Raw genomic sequence first — 19,650 nt, forward strand, 5'->3', positions numbered from 1 at the left:
AAAATATAATAAATATGTCTTTCTAAAAGTTAAGTCCTGTGTGCTGCACACTACCTGTCTGTCTTTTGGCTTAACTTTATTCTGCCTACTTCGCTCCTCTCTCTTTTCCCAAAAAAAAAAGAAAAAGTCTTATTTCTACTTATTGTTGAGATTGAGTTTTCCCTCTAATCCATCATGGGTTGCAGCTAGGGAATGTGGCGGGATCTCAGGGAACTCTGATCTCAGGAAAAAAAACAAACAAAACTTTTTTGTCTAGAAAAGGTACAAAGCCAATACTCTTGAAAATCATATTTCAGAAGTTTTAATATCCATAATAGTCTGGTTCATAATTTTTTCAAAAAGGTAGGTTTTGAAATACCTTAACCCTTAGTTTTATACGTCAAGGTATCAAGCAATCCTGTGTTTTTAATGCTGTCTCCATTTTTAAAAGTTTATTGAAGTTATTGTTCTGGTTATGATTAAGACATACTATGTGTTGATCCAATCTCTTTCAAAAGAAGAATTTTTTTCCAGCCTAGCTTTTTAAGTGACTAATTAATGTAAGTATATGATAAATTGTCAACTGAGTTTATATAGCAAGTGAGAACTACTGGTGGTCGATCCTGCAATGGAGGAAAACAAGTTCAAGTATGCTCCCAGGATCTTCACCTCTACTGTGTTATTTTCTCTGTTAGTTGATTTAGATCTGGGAAGTCTATAAGGCAGACAGAGAGAATATGACAGGATGTGTCTGTCCAAAACACAGATAACTGGAAATCCTGGGACAACACCCTATACATCATAAATATTCCCTCATTCATCCATCCAAGGGTATTAAGCAGGCTAATATTCAGCATGGCAATGGATAACACAGGTGAATAAAACACCTGCCCTCCTAACACACTTGTTTTTTTCAAGCTTTTGTGTCTCTGCTTAGGCTCTTCCCTTTCCCTGGGTTGCCCTCTCTCATCCTTCCCAGACTTCAGTTGACCCAATGTCACAAAAAAGTTAATTAAATATCATGTCTCTATGAATTCCTTTCTGACCTTCTAGATAAAAGTGACCAGTTCCTTCTTTTGTGAAACATCTCTGACCCCAAGCAGCAATCCTGTATACGTGACTATAGCAAGTTTTTGTACTTCTATTATTTTTTCTGTCTTCCCCACTGGATTGGACTATAAGGAACTTGAAACAGAGCCTGTATTTCACATTATTGTAACCCTGGGGCTAGTTAACTACTTAACACATAATTAGTGCTTGAGAAATGTACATGGATTGAATATATAAATTATATTATAGGCATTCTTTCTGATGAACGGAAGAGCTAAACAAAAATAAGTACTATAAGAAGAGAGGTATTTGCAATGAGCAGTTGAGGAAAGGTAAAGGAACATCAGTAGAGTGAGATGTTGGGGAATCATGACGATAATAACAAAAACAATGATAATGAAGATAGCCCACATTAGGCAGCAATCTAGTACCATGAATAGATTATAGGAGAAGGCAACAAAATGATTCACTGTCTGACTCATCCTATTAGGAGGATCTATGACAGTTGATATCGACCCACTCTTACACTGTTCCACTTCTCTTGTAGAAGCTACATCTTCCAGTAAGTCTAAAGCCATGGAAACTTTGTTTAAAAAAAAAACAAAAAAAACCTTAGCACTAATGGAGTATTCACTCCTTCATGTGGGGAAGGGACAAGAATGGTGTTTAAACACTTAGGGAATGAGGGGAAGGAATGGGAGGAGGCAGGGAAGTTCACACTGAAGACCACTTGACTACTTTTGTCCTCTGATATCCATTCACGACCCATTACCCCTCAACCTCCCAGCTGAGAACCACCCATGTTCCCATACTTAATGAAAAACATGGCACAGCCCACACAGACAAAGATGAGCAGGGTCAAAGAATTCTGCTCTAAGAAGTTTAAGTAAATTGCAGAAGCAAGTGGTTTATAAAAGAGGGAAATGTGAGAATCCACTCATACTTCTGCTAGATCTTGAAGGAGGAGACACTTATCATAGAGCAAGTTTTTAAGAACACGCTGAAAGTACCCTTGTACTGAAATTTTAGTGAATAATTTCAAACAATTCCAAAACCTTCTGAGGCCCATCCAAGCACCTCCAAGGGAACTATGAACCTCAGGTTAAGACAGCGCTTCTATAGGCATATAAGATGCTGGCAATCAGGGAGACACTGACACAGCTATTAAGCTGACCAACAGTGATAGCCTGATAAAAGACCACTCTAGAAGAGAGCACAGGGTCCCCTCAGCCTCCAGCTTTTGACATCCTCACATAGGGATCTGTAAATAATTACAGGTCACCTGAAAGTTGCCTCAGTCCTATTTCTGTGGTTTGGAATGAAACTGGAGAAAAAGGGGATGGAAACTGACTTGGAGATGGAGTCACAATGGGTACCAAACAAAAACAAAAACCAAATCCACTGGCGTGGAGTCCATTCCAACTCATAGCGACCCTGTAGGACACAGTAGAATTCCCCATAGTGTTTCCAAAGCTGTAAATCTTTACTGAAGCAGACTGACACCATCTTTCTCCCACAGAGCAGCTGGTGGACTCGAACCGCCAAACTTTTGGTTAGCAGCTGAGCACTTAACCACTTTTACACATCTCTGACATCCACCAGAGGGCTCCTCTAATGGGTGCCAGGGATGTGTAGAAAACAGATGTTTCTATACCCATGTCTCTTAGAAAGTATCTTCCAGCTCTGTCTCAAAGTAGAGACAACTCTGGTGGGAAGATCCATAAAACAAAATATTCTCACAATCTTTCCCACTGAGATAAGAATCAGAGAAAAATGTAGCATGATTGTGCTTATTTTGATATAAATAAGTACCTGCAAAGTATGAGGTTTGCACTGTTTACTGAGATAATTTAATTTAATAGCATTTTCCTTAGATTCTAGAATAGGTTCAATCAATATCTAAGACAACTACTTCAATGCCATTGTGGCTAGTACATATAAATTAAAATCTAAAACATTTCCATAGGTTGAAAAGGAAAAAAGTCTTTACAAAAAGTACATCTGGGTGAAAGTGCAGTTGCATAGAAAAACCACCAATAGGCTCTCTCCCTGCTTAGGCTCTAGGGAGCAACAGAGATTTTTGCCTTAATTGCACGGAAGGAAAGAATACATGAAGAAATGAATACTATTGAAGGAGCTAATGCAGCTGAATAATGAAAAGACGAGCCCTAACATACCCTCAAAGTAGAAGAACTGTTCATTTCTGAATCAACAAGAATTAAGGAAACCCTTTATGAAATGACTATTACAAGGCACATGATTTAACTCCTGAAAATGAAATCTTTCTCTGCAGCTTATGTTCCTAAGACAGCTGCCACCTCTGTTCCAACTGCCTCTTCTCCACATCCCCTTATCAGACTAGGTCAAGGATTTGACTGGCAGAGAGGAGCCAGGTAAAGTGGGGGCCAGAAGTGGTTTCAAACATAAATTCTCAGGCAGAGACACAAATAGTTTTGATCCAGCTTGGGATTATTCTTGAATCTGGTAATAAAATGTGCCAGAGCAGAAACCCTGGTTTCTGCCCTGTGTCTAGAACATGCAAAAGAAGAGCATTTCTAATCTCTGGCATTATTTAGAGAAAACACTGCATTTGATGAACTTGTGTATTGTGGTATGTTTGTGAGTGAACACTCATTACACTGGGCTAAAGGTCTCATGAAAAAACTGATTCAACATGTTAAGAAACATTTTTGCCCACAGCTCTGCGTAGGGCATCCTTGACCTCCTTGTTCCTCAGAGTGTAAATGACAGGGTTCAGCAGGGGAGTGATGATGATGTAAGTCACAGAGAGAAGAAGGTCTTTTTCTACAGAGTGTTCTGACCTGGTAGGCAATGGAGGCACAGCCATAGTGTGCAATGACCACAATGAGGTGGGAGGCACAGGTGGTAAAGGTCTTCTTTCTACCCTCGGCTGAGGCAATCTTAAGGATGGAGGAGATAATGAGAACATAGGAAATAAAGTTCAAGCACACGGGCACAAAAATCACAAATGAACTTACACCACAATTGATTATCTCATTGATAGTGGTATCAATGCAAGAAAGTTTCATGACAGGGTAAATGTCACAGAAAAAGTGTTCCACCACTGTGCCACAGAAGGGCAAATTGAACATGGCTGTCACATGGAGAATAACCATAACCAGACCAGTGCCAAAGGACACACATACCAACTGAGCACACATTCCTTTGCTCATGATGACTGTGTACCTCAGGGGCTTGCAAATGGCCACATAGCTCATTGCTGTGAGTAGGAAGCAATTGTTAGTGGCCAGGACGACAAAAAAGAACATCTGGGTTGCACAGCCTGCCAAGGAGATGGGCTGTTTATGAAAAATGAGACTGGAGAGCATTCGTGAGACAATCTCCAGTGTGTACACAGTCTCTGAACTGGCCAGCATGCTCAGGTAAAAGTACATGGGAGTGTGGAGATGATGGTCAATGAGGATAATGGTCACAATGATGATGTTACTAGCCAGGGTTAAAATGTAAATGGTTAGGAAAACCACAAAGAGGGTGATCTGGTGCTTTCCGGAGCTAGAAAATCCCAGGAAGATGAATTCTGTCACTTCTGTGAAGTTCTTTCTTTCCATTCTGCTACATCAGTGTCTGCAACCACAAAGAGGTTTATCAAGAAAAATATTCCCATCAGCAATCAGACTTTACAATAAAGGACAAAGAACTGGTAAAGTGAATCTAACTCCCTTCATGAACCAGCAAGCTCATGCTTAGGGCCCTTCAACTTGAAGAGAGAAAACTACTTGTACTTCCTTGGGTACAATACATGTGAACATTGTCACTGTAGAGCAAACTGTCTTCTGTGCATAGAGCAAGATTCTGAGCAAAGGCTTTCCTCCTATACTTTGTGCTAATGTTAGGAAAAGGAAGAAAACAGCAAGCAGAAGGGCATGCTCTGTGACCCAGTCAATGATATCCACTCCTTAAAGCAAACTCTTAACAAAAGTGAATACTGGTAAAATGCCTATCAAGGAAACCATAAAGATGAGACTTCAGAAAAAAAAAAAAAAAAAGACACAGCACTATAAAGTATTCGAGGAAGACAAACTTTGAGATGTGGTCATTGAGTTTGGTAACAAGATCACAGAGGACATTTTACAGCATTTCAGCTGACTTTTAAATCTAGAGCCTGATTTCAGAGAGGTAATATGGTCCAAACATGTCATCATGCCTTCTAAGAAGAACAACTGCAGAACAACTTTTGCCATGATCGCTCCACTCAAAACCCACCAAAGTCTTTTTTGCTGATTCCAGTAGTCCTTTTGAAAAGTGAAATATGGAAAAGAGAACTGTCATTGAGATAACATTGTTTAGTTTCCACTATATCAGTGTCTTAGGCTAGGTTCTCTAGAGAAGCAAAACCAGTAAAGTGTAAAAATATATATACAGAGAGACTTATATCAAGGAAACAGCTCATGGGACTGTAAAGCCTAGAAAATCCCAAGTCCGTGGATCAGGATAGAGGCCTCTCCCAATTCACACAGCCACAGAAGCTGGAGAACCCAAGACTGGCAGGTCGGAGAGCAGGGCTCCCGCTCACAGCCTGTGAAGGTCGACAAATTCCAAGATTAACAGACAAGACGACAAGGTTTCTCCTGATTCACGTAGCTGCAGGGTCTGGTGAACCCAAGATCAGCAGGTCGGGAGAAAGAACTCTTGCTCACAGGCTGCTAAGTTTGACAAATTCCAAGATCGACAGGTAAGCTGCTAGCTCAAGTCCCAAAAACCAGAGATGAGATGACAGGAGGCAGCTGCTGAGTCTAGAACAAGCCAAAAACATTGGCAAGGCAAGCAGGAAGGAAGTAGCCGGCGGAGGGTGGAGAGATGAAGACTGAGGGGACGGTGAGCTGCCACAGGCCACTCCCCTGCCAGTAGCACTCAGCAGATTCCATCATGGGGGTGATTGTATATCAAATTTCAACAGGGAAGTGATCACACATTATACAACCGCCAAAACACTGAGAATCACAGCCTACTCAAGTTGACATACAATCTTAACCATCACAATCAGAAAAAAGTTAGGACAGTTTGCAGTATGGGCAAGGGAATGTAAATGCCAGAGTTGAGGGAGGAGGAAGTAGGAGTTCTCCAGATGCTTGAGCCTGACTGGCTTATCTATTTTTAAAAATCTAGTGAACACAAAATTTGATATGATTATAGAAAGCAGAGCACACTGGTCCCCTCTGTCAATAAGTGAGAATACAAAGCCTGTGTGGCAAGCATCCAGATGATCCTGTGGTTCTCTATAGTGACCATCTCACTGTTCTCCCTCTTTTCTTTTTAAGAATTACTGAAATAGACTCTCTTCCTCTCCCACTTTCCATAATTCCCTGTAAGATGGTTTCTGCCATACTTAATCCAATGAAACTGTTCTGTCAACTGTCACCAAATAAGTCTTCACTGCTAAAGATGTCAGCCTTTGCTTTTTCCTCACTTTCTCATCCTTCTCTGCTTCATTTGACACTCTGATCCCTGCCTTCAGGAAACATTCTCTGACATTGGTTTCCATGACATTACACTATTTCTGTTACCTATCTCTTTCCAAAGTCCCCAAATCATTCTGGATTTTTCTACTTCTGAGTCTTGTGATCATAATAAATTTTATATTTTTGAAAGCAAACTAAATACCTAAACCCTTATTATCTTCTAATAAAGCTCTCTATCTCAACTTTTCTGTTTTCTTCAATAACCCTATTATTCCAGTCAATCAGGGTCAGCATTTTGGAGCCAAATCTACTTTAACATCACAGTCAGTGAAATTTTTCCTTAAAGTATGTCTCCTATCCAACCAAGTTTCTGGATTGACAATGTCGTACTTAAGATTAGAGTAACAAATCCTCTAGACAGGTTAATCAACACATTCCCATTCTAAAATTTCTATGAAAATTCAGAGAATCAAAAATAGCCAAAATAATTTTGAGAAAGAAGTACAAAGTTAAAGAACTTAAACCATTGTATTTTAGGACTACAGTAACCAAGATAGTGTGGTATTGGCATAGGAGGGACATATAAATCAATGGAACAAAATAGAAAATTCAAAAATAGAGCCACACATATGGCTAATTAATTTTTAATAAAGTTCTAAGGTATCTCAATGATAACATTTTCAACAAATGTTACTGGAAAAACTGGATATCCATATAGAAAAGCAAAATAAGCTTCAAAGCTTACCTTATGCAATACTCAAAAAGAAACTCAAAATAAATCGTAGACATAAATATAAAAGCTAAAACTATAAAAATTCTAGACACAAATATGAGAGATATTCTTCATGACCTTTGAAGAAGCAAAGAGTTCTTAGATACAAAGGAAAATGCATAAATCATAAAAGAAAAACCACAAATTGAACTTTATAAAAACTAAAAGCTTCTACTCTTCAAAAGACATTGTTAGAAAAATGAAAAGGCCTACCACAGACTGAGAGGTAATATTCACAACACATATATTTAAACTCATATCCAGAATATATAAAGAATTCCTACAACTCAATAATAAGAAGACAAGTTTTAAAAATTGTAAAAATATTTGAACAGATGTTTTACAAAAAAGATATACAAATAGTCAATAAGCACATGAAAGGATATGGAACATCACTAGTCAAAAGAGAAATGTAAAATAATAGCCCAGTAAGATACCGCTGCACACGCACACAAACGGCTAAAATTAACAAGCCTGACAACACCTAATGTTGGCAAGGAAGTGAAGAATAGGATCTCTTAAACATTGCTAGTGGGAATGAAAGTGGTGCAACCAATTAGGAGAAGCGCTTGGCAGTTTTTTAGAAAGCTAAATGTATACTTATCTTATGACTCACTTTTATTTTCTAGGTATTTAGCCAAGAAAAATGAAAACATGCGTCTACACAGAGAAGTACATGAATGTTCCTTGCAGCTTTATTCCTAAAAGCCTAAAACTGGAAACAACTGAATGTCCAAATTGTGGTGTAGTCATACAATGGAATACTGCTCAGCAATAATAGGAACAAATTACTAATACAGACATACCTCATTTTATTGCACTTCACTTTATTGCACTTCGCAGATGTTGTTTTTTACAAATGAGACTTTGTGGCAACCCTGCGTTGGGCAAGTCTATAGGTGCCCTTTTTTCCAACAGCGTGTACTCACTTCACTTCTCTGTGTCACATTTTGGTAATTCTCACAATATTTCAAACTTTGCTTATTATTATTACATGTGTTATGGTGATCCGTGATCAGTGATCTTTGATGTTACTACTGTAATTGTTTTGGGGCACCACAAACTGCGCCCATATAGGATGGCAAACTTAATCAATCAATGTTGTGTGTGTTCTGACTGCTCCACTGATCAACCGTTCCCTCATCTTGCTCCTTCTGCTCAGGTCTCCCTATTCTCTGAGACACCACAATATTGAAATTAGTCCAATTAATAACCTTGCAATGGCTTCTAAGTGTTCAAGTGAAAGGAAGCATAGCATGTCTCTCACTTTAAATCAAAAGCTAGAAATGATCAAGCTTAGTAAGGAAGACATGTCAAAAGCCAAGATAGGCCAAAAGTTAGGTTTCTTGCACCAAATAGCCAAATTATGAATGCAAAGGAAAAGTTCTTGAAGGAAATTGAAAGTGCTATTCCAGTGAGCACACAAATGATAAGAAAGTGAAGCAGCCTTATTGCGGATATGGAAAAAGTTTTAGTGGTCTGGATAGAAGATCAAACTAGCCACAACATTCCCTTAAGCCAAAGCCTAATCCAGAGCAAGGTCCTAACTCTCTTCAATTCTGTGAATGCCGAGAGAGATGAGGAAGCTGCAGAAGAAAAGTCTGAAGCTAACAGAGGTTGGTTCATGAGGTTTAAAGAAAGAAGCCGTCCCCATGACATAAAAATGCAAGCTGAAGCAGCAAGTGCTGATGTAGAAGCCGCAGCTAGTTACCCAGGAGATCTAGCTAAAATAACAGATGAAGCTGGCTACACTAAACAACAGATTCTCAAAGTAGACGAAATAGCCTTATATTGGAAGAAGATGTCATTTAGGATTTTCATAGCTAAAGAGAAGTCAATGCCTGGCTTCAAAGCTTCAAAAGACAAGCTGACTCCCTTGTTAGGGGCTAAAGCAGCTGGTGACTTTAAGTTGAAGCCATTGCTTATTTATCATTCCAAAAATCCTAAGGCCCTTAGGAATTATGCTAAATCTACTCTGCCCGTGCTCTATAAATGGAACAACAAAGCCTGGATGACAGCACATCTGTTTACAACATGGTTTACTGAATATTTTAAGCTCACTTTTGAGACCTGCTGCTCAGAAAAAAAAGATTTCTTTCAAAATATTGCTGCTCATTGACAATGCACCTGGTCACCTAAGAGCTCTGTCTGAAGGAGACATACAAGGAGATTAATGTTGTTTTCATGGCTGCTAACACAACATTCACTCTGCAGCCCATGGATCAAGGAATAATTTCAACTTTCAGGACTTACTATTTAAGAAATACATTTTGAAGGCTATAGCTGCCATAGATAGTGATTCCTCTGATGGATCTGTGCAAAGTCAATTGAAAACGTTCTGAAAAGAATTCACCATTCTAGATACCACTTAGAATATTCATAGTTGCATGAGAGGAGGCCAAAATACCAACATTAACAGGAGCTTGGAAGAAGCTGATTCCAACCTTCATGGATGACTTTGAGGGGTTCAAGACTTCAGTGGAGGAGGTAACTGCAGATGTGGTGGAAATAGCAAGAGAACTAGAATTAGAATTGAAGCCTGAAGAAGTGACTGAATTGTATCAATCTCATGATAAACTTTAACGCATGAGGAGTTGCTTCTTATTGATGAGCAAAGAAAGTGGTTTCTTGAGATGGAATCTACTCCTGCTGAAGATGCTGTGAACATTGTTGAAATGACAATAAAGGATTTAGAATCTTACATAAACTTAGTTGATAAACCAGTGGCAGGGTATGAGAGGACTGACTTTAATTTTGAAAGAAGTTCTACTCTGGGTAAAATGCTATCAAATAGCATCGCATGCTACTTATAAATCTTTCATGAAAGGAAGAATTCAATGTACCAAACTTCACTGTTGTCTTATTTTAAGAAATTGCCACAACCACTCCAACGTTCAGCAACCATCACCCTGATCAGTCAGTAACCATCACCCTGATCAGTCAGCAACCATCACCCTGATCAGTCAGCAGCCATCAACATCGAGAAAAGACCTTCCACCAGCAAAAAGATTATGTCTCGCTAAAGGCTCAAATGATGGTTAGCATTTTTTAGCAATGAAGTATTTTTTATTAAGGTATATAATTCTTTTTAGAACTAATGCTATTGCACACTTAATAGACTACAGTATGGTGTAAACATAATTTTTATATGCGCTAAGAAAACAAAAAATTATATATGCGTGACTTACTTTATTTCAGTATTCACTTTATTGTGGTGGTCTGGAACCAAACTCACAATATCTGCGAGGAATGTCTGTACAAACAACACGGCTGAATCTCAAAGGCATTATTGTTGAATCAAGAAAGTCAGATACAAAATAGTACATATAGTATCGTTCCATTTATATGACACTCTAGAAAATACAAATCTAACCTATACTGACAGAAAACAGATCAGTGATTGCCAGAATTGTTAGGGAATTGACTAGAAAAAAGCACAAAGGAAATTTTTGGAGTGAAGAAATGTCCTTAATTGTAGTGGACTTTACACAGGTATATAAATTTGTCAAAACTCATCAAATGTTTACTTAAAATTGTACATTTCATTGATTATATTGTATTTTTTACATTGTTATATTAATTGTATTATATTGTATAGTATTGTCTCATATCATATTGTATTGTATTCATTAAAGTTGATTAAAACAGATTTTCATTTGGCCATGAATAAGATTTTATTCCTGCAAATCTATCCCTGCTAGACCCACCATTCTTTAGGTGGATTCATTATGATGTAAGACAAAGGAACTGGCTAGACTTGGGGAATCTGGAACCTGATCTGGAATCTGCCAATGTCAAAATCTGAGGTCTTGGGCAAATCACTTGTCTGTGTCTCCATGGCCTCAAATGCAAAAATAAGAGCCTGGAACTGGATTGTCTTTGAATTCTAATTTACTGACTATATATCACTTCTTTGATCAGTAAAGACTCCTCTGCTGGGCTGTTAAGACCTTGCACTATCAGACCATTCTTACATAGCCAATCTGCCATCTTTACACTGCAGTCAAGCCAAACTCCCCAGTGTCCAGGAACATTCTGATACATCTTGTCAGATTTGTGCCTATGTTTATATTTTTCTTCTGCTTGGGATGTTCACCACTCACTGCTGTCCATCCAGATTTGGTTTCTGTAAGAACATCCTCACCTCTCCCAACACATCTTTGACATATAACTCCTAAATTAAGTTATATCTTCATTCTTGGCTTAAAGGAAATTTTTTAAATCTATCAAACTAAAATAGATCTTTTTCAATTTTTATAAAATTGTTTCTTAGACTTATTTCAAGACTCAGCTCATTTCCTAGCACCTCCATGAAATCCCTTTACACAACAACAACCCTGTTCCTCACTTCCATCCCTTTCAGAAGGCCTACACTTCATGTTGTGCTGGAGTTGGCTCATACCAGCTCACCAGAGCAGATAATACACATCTCTTCCCAGCTCCATGTTCATTGATATTATGGTGATGCACTGAAATCAGATAGAGTAGAATATTTTCACCTCAGAAATCAGCAAACATTACAAATCAGTCTTTTTCCCTTGGAAAGTTGGTTGTTAAATATTTACCAACACACCACTGCCTTCGTCCCTGTACCACATATTGTAGCTCAATTCCAAGCTTTTTGCATTATTGTCTGTTGCCTCCTGTGAATCAGTCTTATTTCCCAAATTAGATTATGATCCCTTTGGAAAAAAAGTCCTTCATACAACTCAGTCAGAAAAGCTCTAAGTAAGTGCTAGGCAATTTTTGAAAGACTATGAAAAATCTAAAATTCCCATTGTAATGGAATTTAGATCTCAGTTTGCCAAAGGGACAGGGCTAGCTACTAATGAAAGGAGTTGGACCCAAACAATGAATAAGTGTAGGATCCTGCGGTAAGTTGCTGTGCTGATCATTTCAATCCTTCTTCACATTTTTCCACAGGAAATCACATGACAGTGGGAATCTAGAACAGTCTTAGGAAGAGAATAAAAGGTTGCATGGAAAAGGGCATGGTCACTTCAACTGGTTTTGACTCAGTGACAATGATGTTGGAACCTGGCAAGGACAGATTTCTGAGTTGTCCGTATGGATGCCTATGGGTGTCAGATCTTTTTTAGCTGACTTTGTCAATCCCTTGTCCCTACTAGTTGGAATTTTTTTTACTATGCAGATTGAGGGATTGGAGACAAGCATCCAAACCAAAAACCAAAACCGTTGCCATCGAGTTGATTCCAACTCATAGTAACCCTACAGGACAGAGTAGAACTGCCACATAAGGTTTCCAAGGAGCGGCTGGTGGATTCAAACTACTGACCTTTTGGTTAGCAGCTGAGTTCTTAACTACTGCATAGTGTCAGCAAAGTATCCTATTCACCAATATTACCACAACTCCTGGCTCCTCTCTTTTTCTTGTTATTATAGAGATGTAAAATTTACTAGCTCTGGAATAAGGGTGCCTGAATCAATTCCCAGCTCCATCATCTTAGCAAATGTGTAGATTTGAGCAACTTGTTTAATCTCAACAATCCCCAATCTCCGCATCTATTGATAGGGTAACAATAGCACGAATCTCACAGGAATATTGTGAGGATTAAATGAGACAATCTTTTCAAAGCAATTAACACAAATGTTCAGTTCTTGGTACCTCTTAAAATTGTCTTTGGTATAATTCTGCAATAGAAAGATGTGATCTGAGAATTTTTTTAGAAGTCCACAAAAATAAAGAAAAGTGTGTGAGATAACAGAAGACAAGACAGAGAGAGAGATAGTTATCACCTTGGGAAAATAAGAACTCTGAAACAGACTAATAAAAAAGAGTTAATGCAGCAAATGTTTTTGTCATGAATATTATATACCCAATTTTTTAAAAGAGGAGAGAGAAAAGAAAATTTTGAAGATGCAAAAAGAATTGCATTTGTAGGGAAAAACACTATTACAGAATTTATTGACACTTATAAGAAATCATATTTCTGTTATTTAAATCTGTGCATAGAAAGTAAATCTGTGAGGGAAAAGGAGAAGATTTAAAATCTGCAACTTAAGCCAATCTCCTGAAAATTAGTATTACATGCAAATGACTCTTACAGAAAACAAACAAACGCTATGGCCCCTTCTCGAGAGACCTTGAACCACAAACAAATTCTGAGATGCCAGGGATGAAAAAAGTGATCTCTTTAAAAATCTGTGGTTATTACAGCTACCTAAAGAAGCCAGAGGAAGAAAATCTTTTGATCATATTTTAAAAAATGAGAAATAACCTGCAAGGCTGTGTTTTTAGGACTTGAGCCCACCGCGCATATCTGTGCTACGCTTCCCATTCCAGAACTCCAGATCTTGACCCAGGATGGATGCAGGAGCAGACAGGACTAAAGCCTTCCTAAGCTAAGAAGGATATACATGGATCCCCAACACCTCTCAAATCTGGTCTTACAGCCTCTACCAAAAAAACAAAAAACTTTTCAAGGATATATATGAAATCTTACAATCACTTACGTTTCTCCAAATAGGACTGTACCTTACAGAAAGGGTGTCAAATGTCATTCACACTGGGCCCCCTAGCTCTGAAAACTATGCCCATAGGAAGATGAGGAAGAGCTTGCATAAACTTAGCAATCAAGAAGAGCACCTCAGAGGACAAGTCATGTTGATTACTCCTCCTCTCCTGGGTCTCTTTTCCTCAAATCTTCACGAGTATCTCAAGGGAACCAGTAGAATCAGACTCCAGACGGTGCCACGGGATCTTATTAAAAATGGGACTTCTTTATTTTTCCCAGTGGTTAGTACTTTGAGACTCCTGGAGCCATCCTCTCAGGTGGCTTCTCTTTTTCTTATCTTGACTTTATTGAGGAAGGTGTCATAAGCATGTGTGTATAATGTAAGAATTGCTGTCTTTAGAAGATGAAGGATTAGTTTCTGTAGAATTTCTAAGAGGGCACTTATGTGATTAAGTAAGATTCAGGATTTCCCAAGGACACCCATTGGTTAATAAACTCCATTTCAACAGGATAGATGTTCTTAATAAATCACTGCCTGAGTATGAGTAGTTAGACTCCTTCTGGGGGACTTTCCAATGGGTATGTCATGTCCCTGGCATCTACAGTTTCCTCCCTTTGCCCAATGCCAACTCCCCTTAACTGATGCAAGTTCCTTTCCCCTAAGTGTCCCTCAAGGTTCTTCTGAAACTGTAGCAAGTGATGTTTTGATTTTTCCATTTAACCTATGTATATTCTTCTTTTTCCTACATGGAAATTATAGAATGGTATAAAGACTTTAATGTACTTTTACTTTCTTCTTATACCATAAGACAATACCATCCATCTAGGGTTGTGTACTTTATATTTAATACACAGACACACACACACACACACACACTCACACCAGGGTCATAGTCAAATAGTCATATCAACTATGGTTCCTATTTCCATACAGCACAGTTAAATATCCTTACCCTCCATGGCATCTCAATGGAACTCGGAATAACGAATTTTAGAGTAGCCCCTAAATCCTGTTCTTGTGTTTCAATTCCAGTAACTTCTTGATTCAGCCTTTCCCCAAATTTATAGTGATTTTGATATCCTACATAAACCTCAAGATTTTAAAAAGTTATCCAAAACATATCCATATCGTTTAGTTAATCTTCAGTTATCTCCAAGATCTCTGTCTTTCTCCTAGCCTACGTTTCTCTCAGGTCTTTTATCTAACAAGGACAGTGCTATCACTGATTCCTCCTTCCCCAACATTTTTTGTACATTTTTATTTTAATAAAATTACAAACTTGCAGAAAAGTTGCAAGTATAGGACAAGGAACTCCGCATATTCTTTACCTGGATTTACCAATTTTTCAATGTTTTGCCCCTTTTGCCTTATTTGTGAGTAAGTTGGAGACATATGGCCATTTTACTCTTAAATATTTCACTGTTTCCTAAGAAAAGGAAATTCTCTTATATAACACAGTAAAGGTACAAAGACATTGAGTCACGAACCACTGTCTTTCACCCAAACACTTCCTGGAAGAAAACTGTTAGAAACTAAGATCCAAAGTTCAGGATTCAACATTACAATTCCAATGCTTCCCCTTCTGAAATGGAAAGAACCCTGTTCCAACGCTTTCCCTTCTGAAATGGAAAGAACCCTGTTCTTTCTTTGATTGCTCTTGAACCCAAGCCCTGGTGCAGTGGGGGGGGCCTTATTCCAGAAAACAAAGAGTAGGAGAATTAGACTCCTCCCCCTTGCCTTACCTCCCTTTACCTTTCCTCTTCCACCTGATCAAGAATATTACTTTCAAAGAGGTTAGTCTCTTCATATTGACTGATTACCCAATATACGTGTTCATCTAGAAACTCTGCAAATGATCATCCCAATTTTTTCCACAATCCAAATAATTTCTCTTACTTTCCTTTTGACCAGGCAAGATTGATTGTCTATCCCAGGCAAGACTGACTGCCACCTTTTTTATTCAAATTCTTCTTTTTTCCTTAATTTTTTTTAAACTTACAGAAAAGTTGCAAGTACAGTACAAAGAATTTTTTTCTTGAATGACTAAAGAGTAAGTTGATGACATAGGGTTCATCATTGTTGAATACACTAGTGTTTATTTTCTACCAATGAGAACATTCTCATACATAACCACAATGTAACCATCAAAATCAGGAAATTAACATCGATTCATTACTACCATCTAATCCTCAGACCCCATTCAATATTTGCCAATTGTCCCAATCAAGTCCTTTATAACAAAAACTACAGTTCAGAATTAAGGTTTGTATTTATTGTCACATCTGGTTAATCTCCTTCAATCTAAAACAACTCCTCAGTCTTTCACGAACTAGATACTTTCAAAGATTATGGGCCAGTACAGACCGCTTAATGGCTGAGGAGAACAAGAATCATCAGATAGAGGGGCCCCATGAGTGTGCAACCAGGCCCTCCTGACATGGCTGCCCGAGTCCCTCAAGCCATCCATTATCCTGAAGCCCCACAACCACACTCTTCCTGGCCTTTGGCCCCAGCACCAGAATCTGGGTCACAGGAGATGGAGCTCTGGCAGTCACTAGCATTTAATAAGTAACTCCCATTGATTTCCTAGCCCAGAACCTCATCCTTCCTTCCCCTTCAGCAGCCCTGATTGTTGGCACCAGGGGCAGGCCTAGAAACTCACTCACATGTTATTGGTGCTCTCTATCCCCTACCCTCACCCATATGTGCATATAAACCCTGGAAAGCCTAGAGTTCAAGTCCCACATAACGGGGCCAGAACCCAGCTAGACATAGCCACTGTGCTATCTTCTACCCTCATCCTGGTCACCACTGCTGCTGCAACAGCCCCAGGCCAAGGTCTTGGACAAGCTGCTGCTCTGGGTCTGTGTCTTCACCAGTCTCCCAGAAGCCTTTGCTCAGACAGGTAGAGAGGTCAGAGATATATGAGTATGTGTGGCAGAGGAGGTGGGGTTGCAAGGAGTGGAAAGAGAAGAGGCTGCTGAACACACAGATTGAATTTTTCCTCTCCTTAATTTCAGTGAAGACTATTTTATTCCTTTTTTCTCCTCACAGACATGAGCTGGAAGGCATTTATTTTTCCTTAAGAATCTAGTAATGTTCATATGAGTTTAATCACACAGCTAGAGAAGCCTCTGCAGAACTTAACTGTGTGCCTTACTGCTTACACTGAGCTCCCCTGTGCTTACAGCCTCTTCTCCTACAGCATCCCAGCCTAAAGCATTGAGATGATTATTTTTAAGTCTAGAATTCAAGAGTACAATTTTATCTTAAAGGTGACAAGATTTTCTTCAAGGTCTACAAGGAATTCCCTGCTCCGTCTGTGCCAGCTTGGAGTCTTCCTCAGGCATTGTCAAGCTCTGGGTCAATGGGAAGCCTTTGGTGATGAAGGGTCTGAGGCAGGGATCCTCTCTGGGGGCTCACCTCAAGATTATCCTGGGGCAGGAGCAGGATTCCTATGGGGACGGACTTGATAAGAGCCAATTCTTTATGGGAAAGATTGAGGATTTGTATATGTGGGATTCTGTGTTGTCCCTAGAAGAGATCCAATTTGTGCATCAAGGTATCTACATCAAACCAAATATTTTGGACTGACAAGCACTAAACCATGAGATCGAGGTGCAACAGATTGATTTTGTGTGGCCTTTCTCATCATGGTCTTGTAACTTCCACACAGGTAATTGGGTGGGACTGTGCAGATGAGGTAATTGTTGCCCACCAAGGTGACTGGTCAGTTTTGCCATCCTGCTAGGCTTAAAATGAGCCATCCCAGAGGTGGGAAAGAGAGGATCTCACCACCACCGAGGAAGAATAGCCAAGAACAAAATGCATCCTTTGGACCTGGGATCCCTGCGCTGATAAGCTCCTGGAACCAGGAGACAGACAGAGAGAGAAAGAGAGACAGAGAGAACTGAAACACTGAAAACAGTGAGAAGTGGTGGCAGAGAAATGGAGGCAGGAGAGACCGGCAGGAGAGTCCAGCAGGAGACAGCAAAGTGGGCTTCCCGGACCACAGAGCGAGAAAGCTGAGTGCCTACTGGCCGAGGCTTACTGGCAGAGTGAGGTGCGTCATGGCACTTATTGGCAGAGCTAAAAGAGCTTTGTAACACTTGCTCGAGCAAGGCAGAGGTTGAGGGGCCAGAGAAAGGCATACCCGTGGGCATAGCCAAAAAGAGGCTGTCCTGATGGAAGAACTGTATCCTGAGCATTCCTGAACTTAAATTGTAAAACCTGTTACTTCCCTGATACACCCCATAATCATGAGTATTGTCTGTGAGTTTTGTGTGGCCATTGCAATGAATTATCAAACCCAGCAGAGAAGTAGAGAGTGTCCTGGGAGGAAAGGTTGGTGTCAGAATTGGTAAAAATGGTGGAGAGAGGAGGCATATCTGACCTCTGCCTCGTGTGAATCAGCCTTGGTTTGTTGATCTTGATTCTCCTTCCTCACTGTAAAGTTAGAAGAGGTCAGTCACCTCCACCACTCCGTTTTTACAGAGATGTATGTAGGGTTATGTGGCCACCAAGCCCCAGAAATGGAGTTGAAGTTCTGCTCCAACAGGACAAAGTTACTGGAAGGGAAAGTGACTGACAGGAAAGACCGGCTCTGAAGGCAATTATACTTTGTGCCCTGTGGCTATTGCGGCTTTCTTTGAATTTCCTATCTGCTGAGCTGCTTAATTTACAATAAAAGTGCAATGCCTCCAGCATTTGTTCAGTGTTTTTCATGGCCCAAAACATCTCTCATTTGGGCGATGGGGTCGGGTGGAGAGGGTGTCAATTTTTTTGAGTTTTGCTATTACTCAGAAAACAGGGAACAACCAGGATACAACAAAAACAAACTTCGGAGTAAGGGGAAAAAGTTAGAGTATTCAACATTTGATTAGGAGGAGAAGCTTTTAGGCTTTCCATTCAATGAAGTTTATTCTTATTTTACTCACAACTATTTATTTGTGTGGAATGTAATTGAAGGCCTACCAAACTGACTTTCCAGCTCAGTTAATAGAAGCAAAAATTAAAACAGATCTGAGATTGCTCTACTCATTAAGAGCTATTTTTCCTTGTTTCTGTGTGCACATCCCCAGACTTTGTCTACTAAAATGCAAGCCCAGAAACTAGGGGAGCAGGGCTGTCTGAGGCCACATAGTCCAGGGAAAATCTTCTTCACATTCAGTAGCTCCAGAAAGACTGTATAGTAATTGATGATTATAACAGTGACTTAAAGTCATAAAGAAAGTATTATGTTCTGAACAATACTCATGTTACCTTTGCTTACAATGCTTGAAAGATTCCCAAGCACTTACAAGGCAGAAGCCAAAGACCTTGGCATGGAATACAGGCCATCCAAGATTTGACTACCTGTCTGAAGACACCACATGGAAAATATCCAGCATACTGACTAAGATGTTGTCTTAGTCATCTAGTGCTGCTGTAACAGAAATACCACGAGTGGATGGTTTTAATGAAGAGAAGTTTATTTCCTCACAGTTAAAGTAGGCTAAAAGTCCAAATTCACGGCGTCACCTCCAGGGGAAGTCTTTTTCTCTCTGTCGGCCTTCTTCTCTTCAGTGTTCCCCCGTACTAGGAGCTTCTCTGTGCAGGGACCCCAGTCCAAAGGACGGGCTCTGCTCCCGACACTGCTTTCTTGATAGTATGAGGTCCCCCTCTTCTCTCTGCTCACTTCTGTCTTCTATATCTCAAGAGATTGCCTCAGGACACAATCCAATCTTATAGATTGACTACTGCCTCACTAACACAACTGCTGCCCATCCTCCTTCATTAACATCATAGAAGCAGGATTTACAACATATAGGAAAATCACACAATAAGGGTAATCATGGCCCAGTCAAACACATTTTTGGGGGGACATAATTCAATCCATGACAGATGTAATAAATATCTATAGTAATAATAATTCTTATTTGTATTATTATG

At 39.4% G+C, this 19,650-nt stretch overlaps 1 protein-coding gene and 2 pseudogenes across 1 annotated transcript; 2 read left to right on the forward strand and 1 right to left on the reverse strand.

The window, feature by feature from the left end:
* Nucleotides 1-3,706: 3,706 nt before the first annotated feature.
* Nucleotides 3,707-4,619, reverse strand: LOC101346808 (olfactory receptor 10J5). The gene is given in 2 exon segments (XM_012559743.1): nucleotides 3,707-3,854; nucleotides 3,856-4,619. Coding segments are annotated over 2 exon segments (912 nt in total).
* Nucleotides 4,620-8,462: 3,843 nt separating this feature from the next.
* Nucleotides 8,463-10,284, forward strand: LOC111819197 (tigger transposable element-derived protein 1-like; annotated as a pseudogene).
* Nucleotides 10,285-13,807: 3,523 nt separating this feature from the next.
* On the forward strand, nucleotides 13,808-17,313 carry LOC111819198 (serum amyloid P-component-like; annotated as a pseudogene).
* The last annotated feature ends 2,337 nt before the right edge of the window (nucleotides 17,314-19,650 follow it).

The sequence above is a fragment of the Trichechus manatus genome, unplaced genomic scaffold, assembly GCF_000243295.1.
Source record: "Trichechus manatus latirostris isolate Lorelei unplaced genomic scaffold, TriManLat1.0 scaffold00300, whole genome shotgun sequence".
Taxonomy (NCBI): Eukaryota; Metazoa; Chordata; class Mammalia; order Sirenia; family Trichechidae; genus Trichechus; species Trichechus manatus.